At 50.5% G+C, this 18498-nt stretch overlaps 3 protein-coding genes across 5 annotated transcripts; all 3 read left to right on the top strand.

The window, feature by feature from the left end:
• Nucleotides 1–646: 646 nt before the first annotated feature.
• snrpb (small nuclear ribonucleoprotein polypeptides B and B1) lies at nucleotides 647–3553 on the top strand. Its single transcript, XM_085925180.1, has 7 exons — nucleotides 647–807; nucleotides 2122–2273; nucleotides 2340–2451; nucleotides 2556–2708; nucleotides 2775–2904; nucleotides 3214–3339; nucleotides 3415–3553. The coding sequence occupies exons 1-7, from the start codon at nucleotides 805–807 to the stop codon at nucleotides 3453–3455; spliced, it is 717 nt and encodes a 238-aa protein (XP_085781306.1). The 5' UTR covers nucleotides 647–804; the 3' UTR covers nucleotides 3456–3553.
• A 699-nt stretch (nucleotides 3554–4252) lies between these two features.
• On the top strand, nucleotides 4253–8324 carry ctsa (cathepsin A). 2 transcript variants are annotated; one of them, XM_085924279.1, is made up of 14 exons: nucleotides 4253–4332; nucleotides 4785–4945; nucleotides 5019–5130; nucleotides 5305–5355; nucleotides 5612–5698; nucleotides 5814–5969; nucleotides 6088–6264; nucleotides 6334–6425; nucleotides 6522–6600; nucleotides 7164–7312; nucleotides 7537–7612; nucleotides 7694–7783; nucleotides 7901–8002; nucleotides 8071–8324. In XM_085924279.1, exons 2-14 carry the CDS (start codon nucleotides 4785–4787, stop codon nucleotides 8152–8154), a joined length of 1416 nt encoding a protein of 471 aa, XP_085780405.1. In that variant the 5' UTR covers nucleotides 4253–4332; the 3' UTR covers nucleotides 8155–8324. The 2 variants fall into 2 exon arrangements, with proteins under 2 accessions (XP_085780405.1, XP_085780406.1); XM_085924280.1 differs by lacking the exon at nucleotides 4253–4332 and adding an exon at nucleotides 4334–4461.
• Nucleotides 8325–8792: 468 nt separating this feature from the next.
• Nucleotides 8793–17995, top strand: smpd4 (sphingomyelin phosphodiesterase 4). Of its 2 annotated transcripts, XM_085924276.1 has the most exons (20): nucleotides 8793–8984; nucleotides 9948–10034; nucleotides 10109–10195; nucleotides 11340–11476; nucleotides 11565–11640; nucleotides 12476–12584; nucleotides 12653–12705; nucleotides 12765–12916; nucleotides 13003–13135; nucleotides 13216–13287; nucleotides 14240–14329; nucleotides 14950–15101; nucleotides 15410–15500; nucleotides 15567–15667; nucleotides 15767–15930; nucleotides 16213–16418; nucleotides 16491–16721; nucleotides 16889–17020; nucleotides 17096–17224; nucleotides 17309–17995. In XM_085924276.1, the coding sequence occupies exons 2-20, from the start codon at nucleotides 9996–9998 to the stop codon at nucleotides 17624–17626; spliced, it is 2472 nt and encodes an 823-aa protein (XP_085780402.1). In that variant the 5' UTR covers nucleotides 8793–8984; nucleotides 9948–9995; the 3' UTR covers nucleotides 17627–17995. The 2 variants fall into 2 exon arrangements, with proteins under 2 accessions (XP_085780402.1, XP_085780404.1); XM_085924278.1 differs by lacking the exon at nucleotides 14240–14329 and having other exon boundaries at nucleotides 8794–8984; nucleotides 17309–17994.
• The last annotated feature ends 503 nt before the right edge of the window (nucleotides 17996–18498 follow it).

Raw genomic sequence — 18498 nt, forward strand, 5'->3', positions numbered from 1 at the left:
TTTGGTACCGATGTGTATTGGAGAGTTACTGCCGTGTGTGTGTGTGTGTCGTGCCAGCGGTCTGTGCCGATGTGTATTGGAAAGTTACAAAGCTCTGGGTGCTGTATCCGTGTTCTGGTTGAGCAGTTAGGTTTATATACAATAATAAGAGGATTAGCACATATTTGAACATGAAATAGTAAATGAGTTTGTCTAACCTAATAAAATATGTACACGTTGCTGTTTCTCCCACTTCAATAGTAATTGCATTTATTGGCCCAAAGAACACAAAACCTCATATCTACAATAACAAAAAACATATTTACACGAACAAAATCATACGTGTACACTGACATTTTTGAGTTTTATAGTGGTACAGACAAAAGAAATACGGCCATCGGTGCAGCATTTGAAGAAAAAAAAGTGGTCTTCAGTCCTCCTCTTGCGGGGTGCGTTGGCACCTTTATTTGCCTGCCTTGCATGTCAAGCACTCAGCTTCATAAGGATCAAGACCCTGGCGGACGTACGCAGCTTCGATGCGCATTTCTGACACCTAGTGTGTGGGATAAATGACATGTTGGTTGAAGTCATACGAACTGAAAAATGAACGAATCACTTCAGTGAGTTCACTGACGTTCACGGAAAAGATTCCTTCTTTTGTACGAATCGCTCACTCACCTGCCAACACTAGACGTTAGACGACGTCATTTCCGGTAAGGCTTCTCATAAAGACTGCGAGTCCCGGCGTCTGGATTCGGAGAGTTTTGTAGGGTTTTGTAGGGTTCTTGGAATCTGGGGTCAATCGGAGCCATCTAAACCGCAAACATGGTGAGTGCGTTCGCACACTCAAGTTGAGCCGACGAAGTCTTCCACGCAACGGCCTTTGCCGTCATTTTTGCCACTCAATGGACCGAGGGATAGATACCACATAATGGCGACTGGGCGCGGGAAGCCGGAAGGCTCGCTCGGTCCGTTAAACGTATGCACGTGGCCTTGCGTTCTCAACATTTTCACCCGTCGTCTTCACCTCGTGAAGATGATGACGATTTGCGTCCAATTCCGGACTTGTGATTTGTGGGCGCTAGCATGGCGGCCCGTCGGCAAGCAACGTTGGGACAACGTACGGACAACGTCGCTTGCCGAACCTCTTCGTCCTGCATATGCGAAGTTTGCAAGAGAACGGATCAAAATGTCTTAACGATGAAACCAACAAGGATTTGCTCATTGCTCCTAACTGCTCGGTCAAGGTGACGCTCTTAGCGCACGCAAACATCTCTCTACTGAGGGTGCAACTATTCCATTCCATTTTCCCCATCCTTACTGCGCAGAGATATGGGGAAACGACTACAAAAGCTCAGGACAAATCACGCGTTTACAAAAGAAGGCAATTCCAATTATAAACACTCCCGATTACTTTGAACATACTAACAAGCTATTTCTTAAATCACCAATTCTTCAATTCAAATATCTGGTAGATGATCAAACTACTCAAATCATGCTCAAAGTGAAGCCAAATTGATTGTCTAAAAATATTCAAAAGCATTTTCACCTACAAAACAGTGATGACCAACTAATGGATAATGACAGCAAGTTTACTCTACCCAAACTTAAATTAAAAACTAGGTAAAGCTTTTGTATCTCCATTGCAGGTGTTAAACTCTGGAACAGTATAAGTCAAAACCTAAAACAATGCTCAAGTACGGTCAAAGAATTGACACGTCTGAGCTACGAACACATTGAAACCTCATAATTTAATGGCATTTTTTTACTTTATTTTTTGTTTTCTTCTTTCTTTTTATTCATGGAAAAGTCACAGACAACAATAGATAAAGTAACAACACTGTTAGAGGTCCTGTTGTTAGTTAAAAGGGATGTAAATATTTTATCATCCAATTAATTGAATTCTATGTGCCAACTAATGAAAGCGTCCATATATTGAGATGCAATGATCAATTGATCGATAGCTGGACTTTTTTATTAGACATAATTTTATTGATTAATTTTGACACATCAAATTGTGATTTTTATTTTCTGCTCTGGTTGAAAGAATTTTGTGTTTCTGGCTACTGACTGAATGGGAAACTCATAGGTTTACTGCGTACGTGCGTGCGAGTGATGCGGTTGTTTTTTTGTTTTGTTCAGACGGTGGGCAAGAGCAGCAAGATGCTGCAGCACATCGACTTCCGCATGAGGTGCATCCTGCAGGACGGCCGCATCTTCATAGGCACCTTCAAGGCCTTCGACAAGCACATGAACCTCATCCTATGCGACTGTGACGAATTCCGCAAGATCAAGTAAGAGCCGCCCCGTCTCTGAACGTGCGTGATAAGTTACGCTCAAACATGCGTGTGCCTGCGCAGGCCCAAGAACTCCAAGCAGCCCGAGAGGGAGGAGAAGCGTGTCCTGGGCTTGGTCCTGCTGAGAGGGGAGAACCTGGTCTCCATGACTGTGGAGGGCCCGCCGCCCAAAGACGTAAGGAAGCGCCGCCTGCCCACCGCACTTGACCCGGACGCCACACGTTCGCACTTCATTGGCACCTTCGGCTTTCTTTCCATTGACTGTCCTTTACGCTGCAGACAGGCATCGCCCGTGTCCCTCTGGCAGGCGTGGCCGGCGGCCCCGGTGTGGGACGGGCCGCGGGCCGCGGCGTCCCGGCCGGTGCACCGATGCCCCAGGCCCCTGCCGGGCTGGCGGGACCGGTCAGAGGAGTTGGCGGTCCTTCGCAGCAGGTAAGGCACCTGCGACGGCGTCCGCTGGAACTTGCTCGCTGATCGAGTTGGGGGTTTGTCCCGCAGGTGATGACGCCACAGGGCAGAGGGACAGTTGCCGCCGCTGCCGTAGGCGCTAGCATTGCGGGGGCGCCCACGCAGTATCCCCCCGGACGAGGCGCCCTGCCTCCGATGGGCCGCGGGGCCCCGCCTCCTGGTAAGTGTGGCTTTCGGTTGGTGTCTTTGCTTGGTTTTGACCCCCGCACCCCCACCAGAGAATTGTAATACTTTGCTAATTAAGTCATAAAATGATGAAGGCTGCTCAGTCAAGTCGGTGATGTGCAGTCAACAAAGCCCAGCTCGACAGTTGGGTTTTATGGATTTTGTTTTTAAGCAGATTTAGTGAAAATGGACAACACCAACATTCAGAACAGGGTTCTGCATAGCGTTATGAGCATTTGAGTTGATGTGTCCCCATATGGGACCCTGATAGGGTAGTTAAGATGTGGTTTGTTCTCGTGCGCAGGTATGATGGGTCCTCCCCCTGGCATGCGGCCCCCGATGGGTCCTCCCATGGGCATGCCCCCGGGCAGAGGGGCTCCCATGGGCATGCCTCCCCCGGGCATGAGGCCGCCTCCCCCTGGCATGAGAGGTAAGCGCCTCTGTGGCGGTGGCAGAATCTTGGAACGGAAACCTTCATTTGCCGTCTGTTTTGTTTTTGTGGCAGGACCACCCCCTCCTGGCCTGAGACCGCCCCCACGTCCTTAAAAGATGCATGCTGTACAGTGTTCCTGTTTTCATGCTGGTTTTGACTCTTGAGATTTTTTTTGTTGTTGTATTTTTAATAAAGGTGGATGTTTTCTCCATGATTGTTGCTCTGCTCTGCTTACCACTTGAATTGAAACGAAATGTTATGGAATGAAGTGATCACACTGCAATTTAAAGTCCAATGTCATCATGAAACAAATATAATAACCAGTTATCGGCATAAAATGGTAACCTTAAATACAATTAAATGTGTGGAATTACCAAAAGTTATTACTGGCTGAATCAAATTAAAAAACAAAAACTCTGGTATGATTACAATCATTGAATGCATAAAACCAAACTTGAATGACAAGAATGAAAACTACACAAAAAATACCAGAGACAGCTATGCTTATCTTCCACAATACCACTGTGCTATATGTCCATGAAATATCAAGTTATCTGGATACCTGAATTTTAGTGAGGTTGATACAAATATTCCGTTTAGTATATATTCCATAGATAGTTTATCTAACAAATTACAAACAGACAATACGAAGCAAAATCCTGTGAAGTCCCATGAGTTGCATAGATCTTTATAGGCACTAAGTACCAAATGAATGGCGGGAAACAATTTCAAATGATACATGCATACTACATTCAAAACAACAAACTATATAGTAGCCAAACTAAAGAAAGTGAAGGAATGAGGTCGATTTTTGTATTTCGACCCCATTACTTCAAAAGGAAAGAAACAAGACAATGAAAGAAACGACATCAACTCAAATGGGAAAGTTTGGTCATCGCCCAATCACACCCCCTAAAAAAAAAGCCAGTCACGCGCTTGTGGTCGTGTGGTCATGTGACCCGGAAGCAGGAGCAGAAGCAACAGAAGAAGGTAAGACGGCACTTGTTTCATGAAGTTAACATGATTACAATGTTTGTAACAATTACAAACGTATTTACCCGATGACACGGAGCGAAGGCATTTATTGTGACTGCTAAAACTTTCTAATTTTGCACTAAGGTAATGAAACACTTAGCCAATCCGTTAGCAAGCACTGTATCCGTGTTTCTTTGAAACAAACTCAGATGCTTTAAAATATTCAAGACAACCTGCACGTCCTAGTACATGCAAAGAACATCAACACACGCTGAGTACTGTAAATGAGACGGCAAATGCAGCTAAACTAAACCAGTTTCAAATTCAAAAAGGTATCGAAACAATTCAGCCGTGATAAAAAATAATCCTCAACGAATTGGATCATTGGTTAGTTGTTGATTCATGGTTGCAGCTCGACATGGATAGAGCGCAAGCCTGTGAGGTCTAACCATGTCACTTCCTGTCAGATGGTGGCAACGGTGCTGTTATACTTGCTGTTGGCGAGGATGAGCGAAGCAGCGCCGGCCCACGATGAGGTAGTCAACCTTCCCGGGCTTCCCAAGCAGCCGGGCTTCCGGCACTTCTCGGGCTACCTCAGCGTGCCGGGCGGCAAACATCTGCACTACTGGTGAGCGCACGCACGCACGCACGCGACGAGCGTAGGCATGCAGCGTGCTCAGCCGCCGACTTCCTTCCGGCAGGTTCGTCGAGTCTCAGAACTCTCCGGCGTCCGACCCCGTCGTGCTTTGGCTCAACGGCGGTCCCGGCTGCAGCTCGCTGGACGGGCTGCTGACGGAGCACGGACCCTTCCTGGTAGGGGGCCAATTTTGACTTGGGAGTGTTTCCTCATGCTGGCCGTCGCTTGAGCGAGCATTTTGTCGTCTTGAGTCATGTGATAGACTGGAATCAGATGCACCATGATATTTGAACCGGCTGTTTCTGACCCTTCTGACGTCTAACACGGCCATCCTGCGGCTTGTTGTGTAGGTGGAGGATGATGGCGCCACGCTGAGAGAAAACACACAATCCTGGAACAAGGTCATGACCCCTCGTGCACGTCTGGCTCGGCTTGGTTTGCCTCCTCCCTAGTCCCTCTCCAGAAAACATTACAATTGTCATCCTTTCTTTATGAGTCAATTCCCCTCCAATCTATTTAGCGCTTTTTAATTTGGCTGGCTTTGCCGACTGTTTTTGGATTTTCTACCCATGACCACAATTCAGCTTAAGACAAAGATAAAGACAAAGTTAACAAATCTGGAATCTGTCGATTTTGTTGTATTGCTGTTGCTTTCAGATCGCCAACATGCTGTACCTGGAGTCTCCGGCGGGGGTGGGCTTCTCTTACTCTGACGATGGCGCCTACGCCACCAATGACACGGAGGTCTGTGTGTGTGTGTGTGTGTGTGTTGGGGGGGGGGGGGCTCCTGCACGCCTGCCTCCTGCCGGTCCTGGCGACTCGCTGATGGCTGTGGTTTTTCCGGTGCGTTGTGTCTCAGGTGTCCATGCTCAACTACTTGGCGCTGAAGGAGTTCTTCCGTCTTTTCCCCGAGCTGAGCGCCAACCCGCTTTTCCTGATGGGAGAAAGCTACGGCGGCATTTACGTGCCCACGTTGGCCGAGAGAGTCATGGAGGACGCTGCCCTCAACCTTCAGGTGAGGTCTCCGCCGATTGACGGGCTCTGCTTTCCGCACTTGGGAAAGCTTGTTTGAAGACAGAAGGCTCTGGGAAGCGCGAGTGGAACTCACCCACCCTTTTGGCGGTGCGCACCAGGGGATGGCAGTGGGCAACGGTATGTCGAGCTATGAGCTGAACGACAACTCGCTGGTGTACTTTGCGTACTACCACGGGCTGCTGGGAAGCCATCTGTGGAGCCGCCTGCAGGCGTGGTGCTGCCGCCAAGGTAGCTGTGACTTCCACCAAAATCCCGACGTCAACTGCTCGGCTGCCGTGAGTCCAGCCGCAAAGGTCCGGCCAAGACGCCGCGGCTGGCGTGACGCCTCTTTGCTTTGCTCACAGCTGGTCGAGGTTCAGTACATCGTCTACGGCTCGGGGCTCAACATGTACAACCTCTACGCACCTTGTCCGGGGGGCGCTGCCCACAGGTTCAGGTCAGATGGCCGCCGGCCCAGCTTGCTCGCTCAATGTCGGCATCGGCGCTTCTGATTGCATCTGCCATTCCTGATCGGCCTCTTGCCTCTTTTCAGTGCGGAGCGAGGCGAGCTGGTGGTGCGAGACCTGGGCAACGTCTTCATCCATCTCGAGTGGACGCAGATGTGGCAGAAGGTATTTTAGACTGAGATTAAAATCACAGTGAATGAAATGTAATTCTTCGGAGTCCTCTTGCTTCAACTCGTATAGCATGACCACTTCAAAGTGTCACGGTAGCCTCATTTGACGACTTTTTGTGTGGCTATCGGGTGAAAATGGAGCCTGTTCGCCATCAGTGTTGTGCCGTAGTCGCAACGACTCCTTTGCGTCAATCTCTTTGGCTGCTCTCTCGTGCGTTTGATCTTGAGTTCTCCGCACTTGCGAGACAAAACTGGAGAAGCTCGGCTTTCTATTTTCTAATTTCTCCAGAAAAGTCCCCGGATCTGCGTATTCTTGGATTTTTGTCACAAAGGCTTTGAATTTTTCTAATATCATCAGAATAAACAAACGAGTAAAGAAGTCACCTAGAAAAACAGCAAAAGAAGAGCTAGCACAAAACAATCAATTCCAACAAAAGACATCTGTTGCTGGCCTCTAAGTGGGAGGTGCAGCATATGGGGAGATCAGAACCAAGTAGAAGGAAAACATTCAAGTTTTCTTCACACAACTCTCCCATCAACACATTTGCTCCATTTCAGAAGTTGCGAGGCCTGGCATCTGGCAAGACACGTGTGCGCTTGGAGCCACACTGCACCAACTCCACACCCGCCACTCGCTTCCTCAACAACCCGTATGTGCGACGCGCCCTGCACATCAGCCCCAACGCGCCCGACTGGACCATCTGCAGGTGACGCCAAATTCTTGGAACGCTAACCTTGGGACAGACAGATGAGGCTAAAAATGTCATGTTGCAAGACCAAAATGTCCGATTTCAATCCTTAAAACAATTCAAAGGTTTTAGCCCGGCACGCACGTGTGACTGTTTCTTCAGAGTACACCCCCCACATACACTGCAATATGCATCGCCCATCCGCAATAATCCCAAGGCTAAACGTTCACAGTCTTTGACAGTTCCGAGGTGTACTTCAACTACGGCCGGCTGTATTTGGACGTCAGCAAGCAATACCTCAAGCTTCTGGCAGCGCTGGTATGACGACGGCGTGCACACTGCATTCCGCTTGACGTTGATATTCCTCAACAGAAGTTCTGCGTATGTGCATGTGTGTAGAAGTACCGCGTGCTAGTGTACAATGGCGATGTGGACATGGCTTGTAACTTCATGGGCAACGAGTGGTTCGTGGAGTCCTTGAACCAGGAGGTTAGTGGACCTGAGCAAAAACGACTCACGGTCGTCAGGTGAATGTGCAAGGAAGGACATTAGAATAAATGTGAGGCTAATTGGGAGCCTCTCGCTCGCTCGCTCGCTCGCACACAGGTGCAGGTGACCCGACGCCCGTGGCTGTATGAGGACGAGGATGGGCGTCAGGTGGGCGGCTTCGTCAAAGAGTTCAACAACTTGGCCTTCCTCACTGTCAAGGTAAACGCCGGCGAGGACGTTGTCGCCTTTCGTGCCCGTCGGCCCAACCGTAAACTGCACTCCCGCAGGGTTCGGGTCACATGGTGCCGACGGACAAACCTGCGGCAGCGTTCGCTGTCTTCTCCAGATTTGTCAACAAGCAACCTTTCTGAGCATCAGCCTTGTTCCCATGGTACTGAACAATGCTGTGTGATTGGCTGCCTGTTACCATGGTGACTCGCACTGCCCACCTGATCCCAAGACTTGGGTTCCTGCTGCTGATTGGTGTTGTTGTTTTTATTTCAAAGGGAAATCACAAATAAAAGCTTCATCCTAACTGCGACCGTTGGAATTTTTGACAAACTTTTGATTGAAATGAAAGTATTTCTCGATGTGATGAAAACCAAAATCAACCATGTTCATTAGTAGTGATAATTGTCACAACTGTGCTGTCAAATGTATTGTCCTAATTTGCTTTTCTGTGGTGTCCTGTCGCTTGGCAAACAGGCGTGATGGCAAGTTAAGTGTTAGTGCTAGAAAGGTACTGTGCGGTTGGTTGTTGGCTTCTGGTGATGGGGCTTTGTAGTGCACGCGCAACTCTCATTTTTGCAAGTCAAGTCAAAAATAAAAACGCTCAAGTGATAGTAGTAGAAGTCAAAACGTGACTAAGTCAATTCACCGCCGCGTTAATTTTCTGTTTGTTTATGGAGAAAGTAAATCCTCCGGTTTTCCTCCGTTATTGTATGTATTCATGTGTTTTTGTTAGCTCAAGACTTGGTGCGATATTTGTCGCATGAGCAGCAGGTGGCGGCAGAGGCCGCAGTTTGATGGGACGCCAGCACAGTTAACAGTAGAAAAAGAGAAAGTGGAAGAGGCGACTTCAGGCGGGCGAGCGGTAGAGAGAAAAGTACCCTCACACAAACCTAAACACGACGTGAAGACACGACAAGAAAATCGGTCCAACATTTTTCTTTTTAAATCTGTGCGGGCATCTGGAACGAAGGTCAGTCACTGGGCCAGCGTTCAGTTTGCAATTATGCGGTGTGGGCATTGCGGGTTATTTGTGCCCGCCAAGATAGCTAGCTAGCTATAATCTGACATCCCAGAGTCTGATCCGAAACACCGATAGTTGACTTGAACGACAAGAAAATCGGTCCAACATTTTCCGTTTTAAATCTGTGCGGGCATCTGGAACGAAAGTCAAGCACTGGGACAGCGTTCAGTTTGCAATTATGTGGTGTGTGCATTGTGGGTTATTTATCAAGATAGCTAACTAGAGTCTGATGTCCTAGAGGCTAATCCAAAACACCTATAGTTGACTTGAAACAATCCATACATCCATCCATTTTCCGTACCGCTTTGTCCCCACGGGGGTGCTGGAGCCAATCCCAGCGGTCATCGGGCAGTAGGCGGGGTACACCCTCAACCGGTTGCCAGCCAATTGCAGGCCACACACAGACGAACAACCATCAGCACTCACACCCAGGGGCAATTTGGAGTGCTCAATCGGCCTACCAAGAATGGTTTTGGGATGTGGGTGAAAACCGGAGTGCCCGGAGGAAACCCACACAGGCTCGGGGAGAACATGCAAACTCCACACAGGGTTGGTTAGAGGTGGAATCAAACCGGCACCCTCCTAACTGTGAGGCGGACGTGCTACCCAGGGCGCCACCGAGCCGCCACTTGAACTAATTGAAAAGAAAATACTTATGCACGTGTTGAATGTGTTTTAGTGAAATGTGCTGAGGTTATTACGAAGCCTTACAAGGTGAAGAAACAGTGGTTAGGTTGTTTGCCTCACAGTTCCGAGTTTGAATCTGGGCTCGATTTTCTCGGTGCTCCCAAATCCTGAAACTGTTTAGCGTGTTATTCGTCACGCTTTACTCAAAAGTCGGTCATTTTTGCCTCAATCTCGCCTGACGTCGCCCGGTGACCAGTCATTGTCTGTCCTGCATTGTTGATTCAGGAGCAAAGCAGGCTTTGAAAGAGCTACCGGGGTTCCAGCTTCTGCTTGATGGCAACTCCAAGCTTACAGCATCCTGGCTTCCTCCTGGTGAGGCCCGATTGATTTGACAGATTGGTTGTTTGATTGATTGCAAGATGTTAAGGCTCGTGTGCTGCTCACAGGCCAACCTCAAAGTGGACTCACCGAGCAAGACTTTGGCTCAGCGATGCCAGGACCTCATCAAGATCATCGATGATTATCATGCAAAGGTATGAATGCAAAATGGCACTCTACACGTGACCTTTTCTGGCCGTTGGTGCAGTGGTGAAGCCAGTCGTTTGATATTCGCAAGCTCAACTCTTTGGCCGGCTACACTCACAAGGCTTTTTCCAAATCTTACCATCAAATCGCCACGTATAAAGATTCAAACAAGTCCATCATTTGGCAGTTTGTGTGTGTCGGGTGCTCTGGTTCATCCCAACGCAGAGCTCCATTCACAAAAAGTGGGACATTGGGAAATTCCTTATGACGCTCGCGCACGACATGAACGGCAGTGTCGAGAGAGGGGGGGAGTGCGCTGCGCTGCCCTTCCTTTGAGAACCCAACCAGCACGGTCGCAAACACAACCAGCACCGGTGACCCCGGCTGGAGAGCCGAGTGCACGTGCCAGAACTCGGTCTTTGGTGCCATCTGAATAATCCGACGGCAAATTTGAGCAATGGTCTGCGTTTCTGAACACTCGCTGAGAACATGTTGGCGCTCGGAGCGTATTTTTCTCATCCACGGTTCACCACCTCCGACACAAAAATGCTGCCTGATCGCAAGCTCTCCATAAGGAAGAAGAGGAGACGCTTCTGATATAGTCTAATGTACCGTATTGGCCCGAATATAAGACGACCCCCTCTTTTTCAAGACTCAAGTTTGGAAAAGGACTTTTTGAACACCAAATTTAATTTTGATACAGAAGATGATTACAGTACATCTGAAATAAATTATTATAACAATGTATTCGAGAGAAAAAGCATGATATTTTGCCTAATTGATATCATGCAAAAACAGTCTATCACATCTTAATATCTGAGCATTTAAATATGTAAATTAAAGTGCAATCACATTTGATGTGAGTGTTGTGGACTGCGTCTAGGTCGTTGTTGACGTTGAAAGTGTACCCAATAACTCCGGTCGGAAGAGTCAGCCTCGGGCGTCTTGCTCCAAACGGCAGTGAAAAGCAAATGCGCTGCCACTGGCCGGCATATTTGCTCACACCGAGCCAATGCGCCCCCAAGTGGCGAGCAAAAAGATGTGTACTTATCCCCGCAGATTGCCTCTTCCGCTCTCAGTGGGCAACAAAAAAAAAAGTCCTTTTACACGAGAAGCAATGGAGTTGCTGTTTTGCTTTGCCGGCCGTTTCAGGAGCTGCACGGCATCTTCTCATGGCTGGTGGAGAGCGTCTTTGGAAGTCTGGACGGCGTCCTGGGAGGATGGAACCTTCGCCTTCTCCATTCGCGATGCGGCGACTTTGCACCGATCGTGGACTTCCTGAAGCCTAGGTGACTCATCCCGTCCGCATTGATGGGAATGTGTGCGTGCGTACTTGCGTATAAACACGGATGAGGAGCTTCTGCTTGCCTTCCCCAGTGGGCCCATGATGAAACTGGTCTACAAACTTCAAGCAGAGGAATACAAATACGAAGTGCCCGTCAATTATCTGCCGGTAAGACTTTGTCGTCGTGGCTTGTTGGGCAGCTCTGTGGGCGGTCCATCCGCCCGTTTGTTTGGGATGGGGTTTTTTGGAAGTACAGTAATCCCTCGTTTATTGCGGATAATTCGTTCCAAGACCACTCGCGAGATGTGAAAATCCTCAGTCGTGTCACCTTTTTTTTAACATACATACATTGTTTGTGTATCAATAAGTGTATATTTAACCATAAAAGTGCACATGTTATCATTTGAACATTCAATAATAGTTTCAAACATGTAAATACTAATGGGTCTTTTGATTGTCCCAGTATCTGACTTGGGGCTGCTCCGTAATTCTTGATAACTTCGAGGATGAACCGCAAAAGATCAGATATTGTTTTGGCAGATCCAGCTCGTTGACCGGCTTCCTTTAACAGAGCTTTGGCGTGCTTCCTTGACAGGCGATACTGCTGCTGTTTCGGTCACGTGACTTTCTATCCGCGATACACACACCAACACGGGCTTTGCTCTAAGAGCTCGACACATGCCCCGACGCATCGGTGTTCCCGGACCCGTCACTCGTACATTTTGTAAATATGTTTTTAGAACTCTGTTTTTATTATTATTAAAAAAATGATAACAGGGTACAATCATGTAAATTTGTTTTTAGAACTCTTATTATGATATCAACTTTTTTATAAAAAGGTACAAGTGTACGCACTGCAATTGTGTGGATACTCCCTCTCTTCTGCTGGGATGTGGTGCCATAATTCCTCAATTTAGAAGGTTTATTTTGAATACCCAAACCGCAACGTAGCGAGGGATTACTGGAGTAGATGGTGTGCTCTGTCCTTGGTTTTCACACGCAGGCGGCGGTGAAGACGTCCATCCAGGAAGGTGTCCTTCCTGACTGCCCACTCTTTCACAACCGGCCACACTTTCCCATGTCTGGCATGCTGACTCTCAACATGGCGCTGAGTATCCTTCTCGCCGCTCGATGCTCAACTCTCACGAGCCACTCGAACTTCTTCCTCAATGTAGTGCAGATCCGTTTGAGTTCTTCATCTTCTACTTTGCCTCCTGCCTTATTATGCCCAAGGTGAGAGGCGTGGCGCGTGTGTGTGCGTGGAGTTGTGTTGAGGTTGGATGATGTTCCAGAGCTTGTCTGGGGGCCAACATGGCGGGACTACTGACAACGCCTACTTTGTGCTGGTGGACATGTACCTCAAGTACTTCCTGCCTACCGAAGGAAGCGTGCCCCCCTCACCCTATTCGGACAGCAGGGGCTCCGTCAGCACGCCGACTCAGAGGCACGTTCCCCCTGATTGTCTCACAGCATGCGTGCGTCAACCTCGCAAGCTTGCGGTCTCAAGTGCTCTCTTCAACGCGCGAACAGGTCGGCCAACATCTCGTTGGCGGGACACGGCCTCCACAGTCCCAGTCTGCTGAAGCATCACATCTTCCTTCAGCCTTCCGTCAACGCCGACCCCGCTGCCCAGGAAATCTGGAGGTCTGAAACGCTGCTGCAGGTGCGTCGCCTTTTCCCAGAACAGCCGCCGGACAAAAAGGGACTCTTGAAAACGTGTGTCGGCGTGCGCCTGTGCCACAGATGCTGGTAGAGGTGTGGCTGCATCACTATTCTTTAAAGATGTACCAGAAGCTGCAGTCGCCCCAGGTGAAGGTAAGAGCAGCAACTGGCTCCGAGAGTCCTATTGCCCATGCGCCTCGCTCGTCCTCACCTGCCTTTTGAGGTAGCTTGAGCTCCACCAAAGGCGACTCGTCACTTTGACTCCTGCCTGCCTTCCTTCCTTCCTTCCTGCCTGCGTACGTCTCTTTCTTGCGTGCGCCGCTGATGGCCTTGTGTCCATTGCCATGTATGCCACAAGCGAGGCCAAGTAGTAGCCGGGAGCACCGGCGGGCGGGCGGGCTCGAACACCCCACCCTTGGGTGCCGACGTTCCGTCTGGCTGCTTGGCCTCCTTGCGTGCTGCGCCGAGCCGTGTAGTTCAAAGGTTGGCCAGAAGTCACGCTGAGGCTTCTTTCGACAACAAAAGGGTGCCGACTAACACGAAACAAAAACCACAGTATGAAAAAGTCCTGAATGGCAAACTGGATTTGTTAAATAAAATGCCGCAACTGCGTCTCTCCGTGTCGAAGCACTGAAAATAATATGCATGAAACCTTTCTCGTTGGATGGCTTGAAGAGTTTCTGCCGTCAAGTTTACTTGAGGGTTTTCGATTGAATGTCGGAGTGAGACTCGCGAAGGTTGGTGGCAACTAAATCATGCGATGAGCGAATGTGACAGTTTTCCTGCGTTGTCTCATTTTAGTGCTCCTCTAAATCCTATGATGGGAGTTGAAACACAAGAGATGGGAATCATTGACACACGCGAATGGTCCATTGTGTGTGGTCTTGTGGGTGAAAAACCAGGAGAAGAAAAATGTGGGGCAGTTAGGAATTGATATCTCCTCTTCTTTCTCATGCTATATTTTTCATCTGTTGGTGTCTCCTCTTTGTTCTCATCTGGTTGTCACCTTCCTTCTGACTGATGCACCTTTTTCCTCCTCCTTCTTCGGTTACTCTTTGTCCTGTCCCCCTCCCCCTCTCTCGGTCGGTGGTTTACGGATCAACAGCTGGCGCTGCTCCAGTACCGCCTCAGTATGTCCAGCATGCCGTGCCAACCGCATATCCCGCCAGGCCCAGGGAGCCTCCACACCTACCAAGTACTTCAACTTTCTCGCGCCCGCCCGCCCGCCCGCCCGCTGCGCTGTCATCTCTGCTCCCGCTTAGGGGTACTTGGCGGAGACCTGAAGGTCCTGCTCGGTCGGAGCACTTGTTAGAGACATGGCCTCGTTTCCTTCCCTTTGGAACTCCAGCTCCTCCCAAGTACTCTTGCTGGCTTGAATGTGCTTTGGCTTATGCCTTTGTCTGGCTGCAGTGGCGATGAAAGCAAACGCTGAAAAGATGTGCGAAAGGCCTCGTCCACGTGCATTACTAACTTGGAGTAAATACAGTTTGGGGTGTGGCGTTTGCTGGTGTTTGAGCTTAAGAGATGCTGTGGCCTGTCGTGGAGCGCTGAGGTCCCATCTTGAAGGAAGGATAAAACCACTTTTGTCGTCTTGTATTTGAGTTCTGCACAAAGTCAAGCTGGACTAATTGAGCCCAGCACGGGATGACCAGCTTCTCCCCTCCCCAAAGTTGGATTGTGCGGGACCTCCGTTCTCCAGCGCACAGCCTTTGCTGCTTGATTGGCTGCATCGGGGCCGGAAGTGTAGCGACTGGCCGCGTGACGATGGGCGTCGCCGAGCGCAGCTTGACTTTGCTCCGTCCGCTTGCCTTGTAGGAACCATTCAGTCCGAGCGAGGAGCACGTCTTGGCCGTGCGTCTGCTGGTCAAACATCTGCACGCCTTCTCCAACAGCCTGAAGCCGGAGCAGCCGTTGGCCTCCCCGACCCAGTCGCATGCCCAGGCCAGCCCCTTGGAGGAGTTTAAGAGGTAGGCTCGCTCGCTCGCTCGCTTGCTCCGACCCTCGTCGAGGTCCGTCCGTCTGTTTTGGCAAGCAAGCTTGCGCCAAGCGCTTCTCGAGTGGCGCCGTTGACCTCTGACTGTCCAAGGCATAGTAGTTGCGAAAGGTGGCGGCACAAAGCAAGGTGGGATGGCTTGGCGTGTCTGGCCAAGAACTGAGCGGCTCAGTTGGGAGGCAAAGCGGGACGGACGGATGCCTGCGCTCGGCACTTCATTCCAAAAAAGCCTGCTGCGTGTCCCCGGCGTGTGTGTCACGTGTGCCGTGCGGGTCTGTGCAGAGTTGCGCTGCAGCGTTTTGTGCAGCAGAAGCTCTTCTTGTTCCTGCAGCACTGCTTCGGCCACTGGCCTCTGGACGCTTCCTTCCGAGCGGTATGTCTCCGCGGGCTTCGGGCTTTTTAGCCAGCGCGGCCGCTGACCTCCCTATCGTGGTGCTAGGTGCTGGAAACGTGGCTGAGCTTCATCCAGCCGTGGAGGTATGCTGGTGACAAGAGGGCCCACCTGCCGGCGGACAGCGGCCGATGTGACCCTGACAAATGGTGCGTCACGTGACTTGCGCAGTGCCGTACCGCAGCACCGCCCGTGGAGCTACGTTACGGCCGATGCTAACTGGCAGCTTCCTTGTTGCAAATTGGCAGGGAGTCCTTTGTACAGGAGAACCTGCTGGTTTACACCAAACTATTCGAGGTGTTCCTCAACAGAGCCGTGCGCATGGACCTGGTCAATGCTAAGAACGCACTAATGCTCTTCCGAGCGGCCAAAGTCTTCTGTCAGCCGGACCTGGCGGACATGATCCACAAGGGTAAGATGAGTGTCGCCGCCAGCAAAACCGGGTAGAGATGGAAATGAAACCTGTTTTTTAAAACTAGATTTACCAATTAAGGAGCAGAATAGCTGGATTGGTTGTCAAAGAAAAAAATCAATTGCAGCCCTAAACCAAACTCACTTAATGAGGACGTGAGACAACAGAGACCGACAGGCTCATGTAGCAGTCGGAGCCATTGAGAGCTTCTAGCACAAGCGAGAGGCAGAACAAATGATCGGGCGGGCGCTTTGGGGCTCACCGTATGAGCCGCTCTTGCAGCCGAGCAGCTGTTCCTGGAGCCGGAGCTGGTCCACCATAACCGGCAGCCGCGAGGCTACCCGACTCCCGGGCAGGGAGGCGCCTTCCTGTCGTCACGGCAACGCATCGCCACCGACGCCGTGTTCCGGGTCAAGAGTCACGTGTACGCCTTAGAAGGCCAGGACTGCCAGTACAAGCAGATGTTCGGCCCAGAGCTGCGGGGTGAGGTGAGGTGCCATCCCGTCGCAGCTTTGCGGCGCTGTGACTTTGGTCCTGGAGGTCACCCTCGTGTTTGTCAGGTGGTGAGATTGGTCCAGGTGGTCGTGCAAGCCAGACACACGGCCAAACGGATCTCGGACCGTTCCTGCCAAGCGACGGCTAGCAAGTCTTTGCTATCATGGTTGACCGCGCCGTCCTCAGATTCCAGCAACGGTCTTTGTGGCGTCGAGGCGGACGAGAGCAACGAGTGTCTGCGCAAGACTCACGAGTTCTTGGACCGAGCGCTGGAGAACCTGTGCACTGTCTTCAAGGTATGTCCCACGGAGCGCACTTGGCTCTGCTCAGTCCCATTTGCTGCAGCATTGTAGGCTGTGATTCGGGTGGTTGCCGCGTGCATCAAAGGGCCCCCGCCCGCGTTATGCCCGATCAGCTTCTGGCGCCCGCCTGCTCCCTCAAGCCCCCTTTACTTATCTGGCAGCTCAACCAGGGTCAGCTGACTCAGCTCACGGCCAACTCCACATCCTTTGAGGATGATGGCCAGTCTGAGCGGTTGCCCGACTGCGTCGTGGGAGAACGTGGCCTGGTCCTCACCGATTTGGGAAGGATGCAGGTGTGCACTTGAGGTCATCCTTTCATCGTTGACTGCGCATGCTCCCATCGCATTGACCGTTGTGCTCTCGTGCAGATCATCGGTGGACTGCGCAGGTTCGACATTCAGTTCCAAGGTGACCCGGAGCTGCAGCCCATCAGGAGCTACGAGAATGCACTGCTGGTCAGGTTCTTGTACCGGATGTCGTCACTGCTCAACGCCCAAGTAAATCGCCGCCACGCTAAAGTCCAGAGCGGGCGCAGGTGGCCATTGCACATCTAACCCGGCGGGTGTGGTCCGCATCTCCAGTTTGAAGGCCCCTTGACTGAGCTGTGCTCGCGGACGGACTTTCCCGGTCGCCTGTGTCAGCACTACCTGACCAGCCCCAACCCCGCGGTCCTGGCGAGGAGTCCCGCATCCCCTCGGTTCTGGGACAGGAAGCGGCGTGTTGGCCTCAGCTTGCGTCCTCTGGCCAGCTACAGGACCATCCTGCTCCTGGGCTTCGCCTACGCTGCCGGGGCCTTCTTGTCCTTCGGCCCCATATCTAGCACCCTCCTCATCCTTGCTGCCGTCTTCCTGCACGGGGTGGCCGTGATGTTGTGGGCGGAGAAATGGAAGAGACACTAGCCTGACTAGTACACAGGATACCGGAGTCGGCCCCTTTCAAAGGGGCGGCCATTTTCATCACAAACATTCAATAAAATGCAGCATTTTGGAACCAGTGAAATCTCTGTCTGTCCGGTTACAGTCAAGCTGCTCACACTTGCCTTCAATTTGCCTGATAGAAACATTTCAGTTTTTAAAAGGTGCCAGAAACAAACTGAGCTGGTTGATTGCTGGGTTTCTGGGTTAACGTCACAAGTCAGTGAACGATTGGTTAAGGCAGCGTTATGGTCGCCAATCAGAGCCAGTGTTTTTCACAGATGCTGACCGATGCACTTTCATCAGGAATCACACACCACAAACGAGGGAGAAATGTGACTCAGGACCAATGTTCCTTCGAAGCTGCCCAATTGCGCACTGGTCGCGCAGTCTCTGCGCACAAGAAACTCCATGCTGCGCACAAAATAAAATTCTGCTTGAACTGATTGATTCAAATCTAATGTGAGACCTAATCTAATTAAGTGGACGAATGCTTTTTTTCTGTGCCCTTTTGTAGTGTAAATCAGCGATTGACAGCAGATGTCCACCTAATGATATGATACGGTTCAATTACGCTACGTAGCCAATCATAGAACTGACAGTGCCTGAACAGGTGTCCTGCCCATCCGTGCCGCGCAGGTTAGTTTGCTAACTACAGTGCGGCGGAGTCAAGCGATCCAAATGCTAAATTAGCTAATCATGGCGAAAGGATTGAGCAGCGACACATCCACTCGCCAAGCCAAAATAAATAAGAGATGTGGCAGTTCTTTTAAGATTGAATGGCTGTTGGGGTGTGTGCAAATACCGTATTGGAGACTCGTATGTGAGATTGCTGTTTGTGGACTTAAGTTTTGCAT

This window comes from Syngnathus leptorhynchus, chromosome 11 (assembly GCF_054491065.1).
Source record: "Syngnathus leptorhynchus isolate UIUO chromosome 11, UIUO_Slep, whole genome shotgun sequence".
NCBI classification, from domain to species: domain Eukaryota; kingdom Metazoa; phylum Chordata; class Actinopteri; order Syngnathiformes; family Syngnathidae; genus Syngnathus; species Syngnathus leptorhynchus.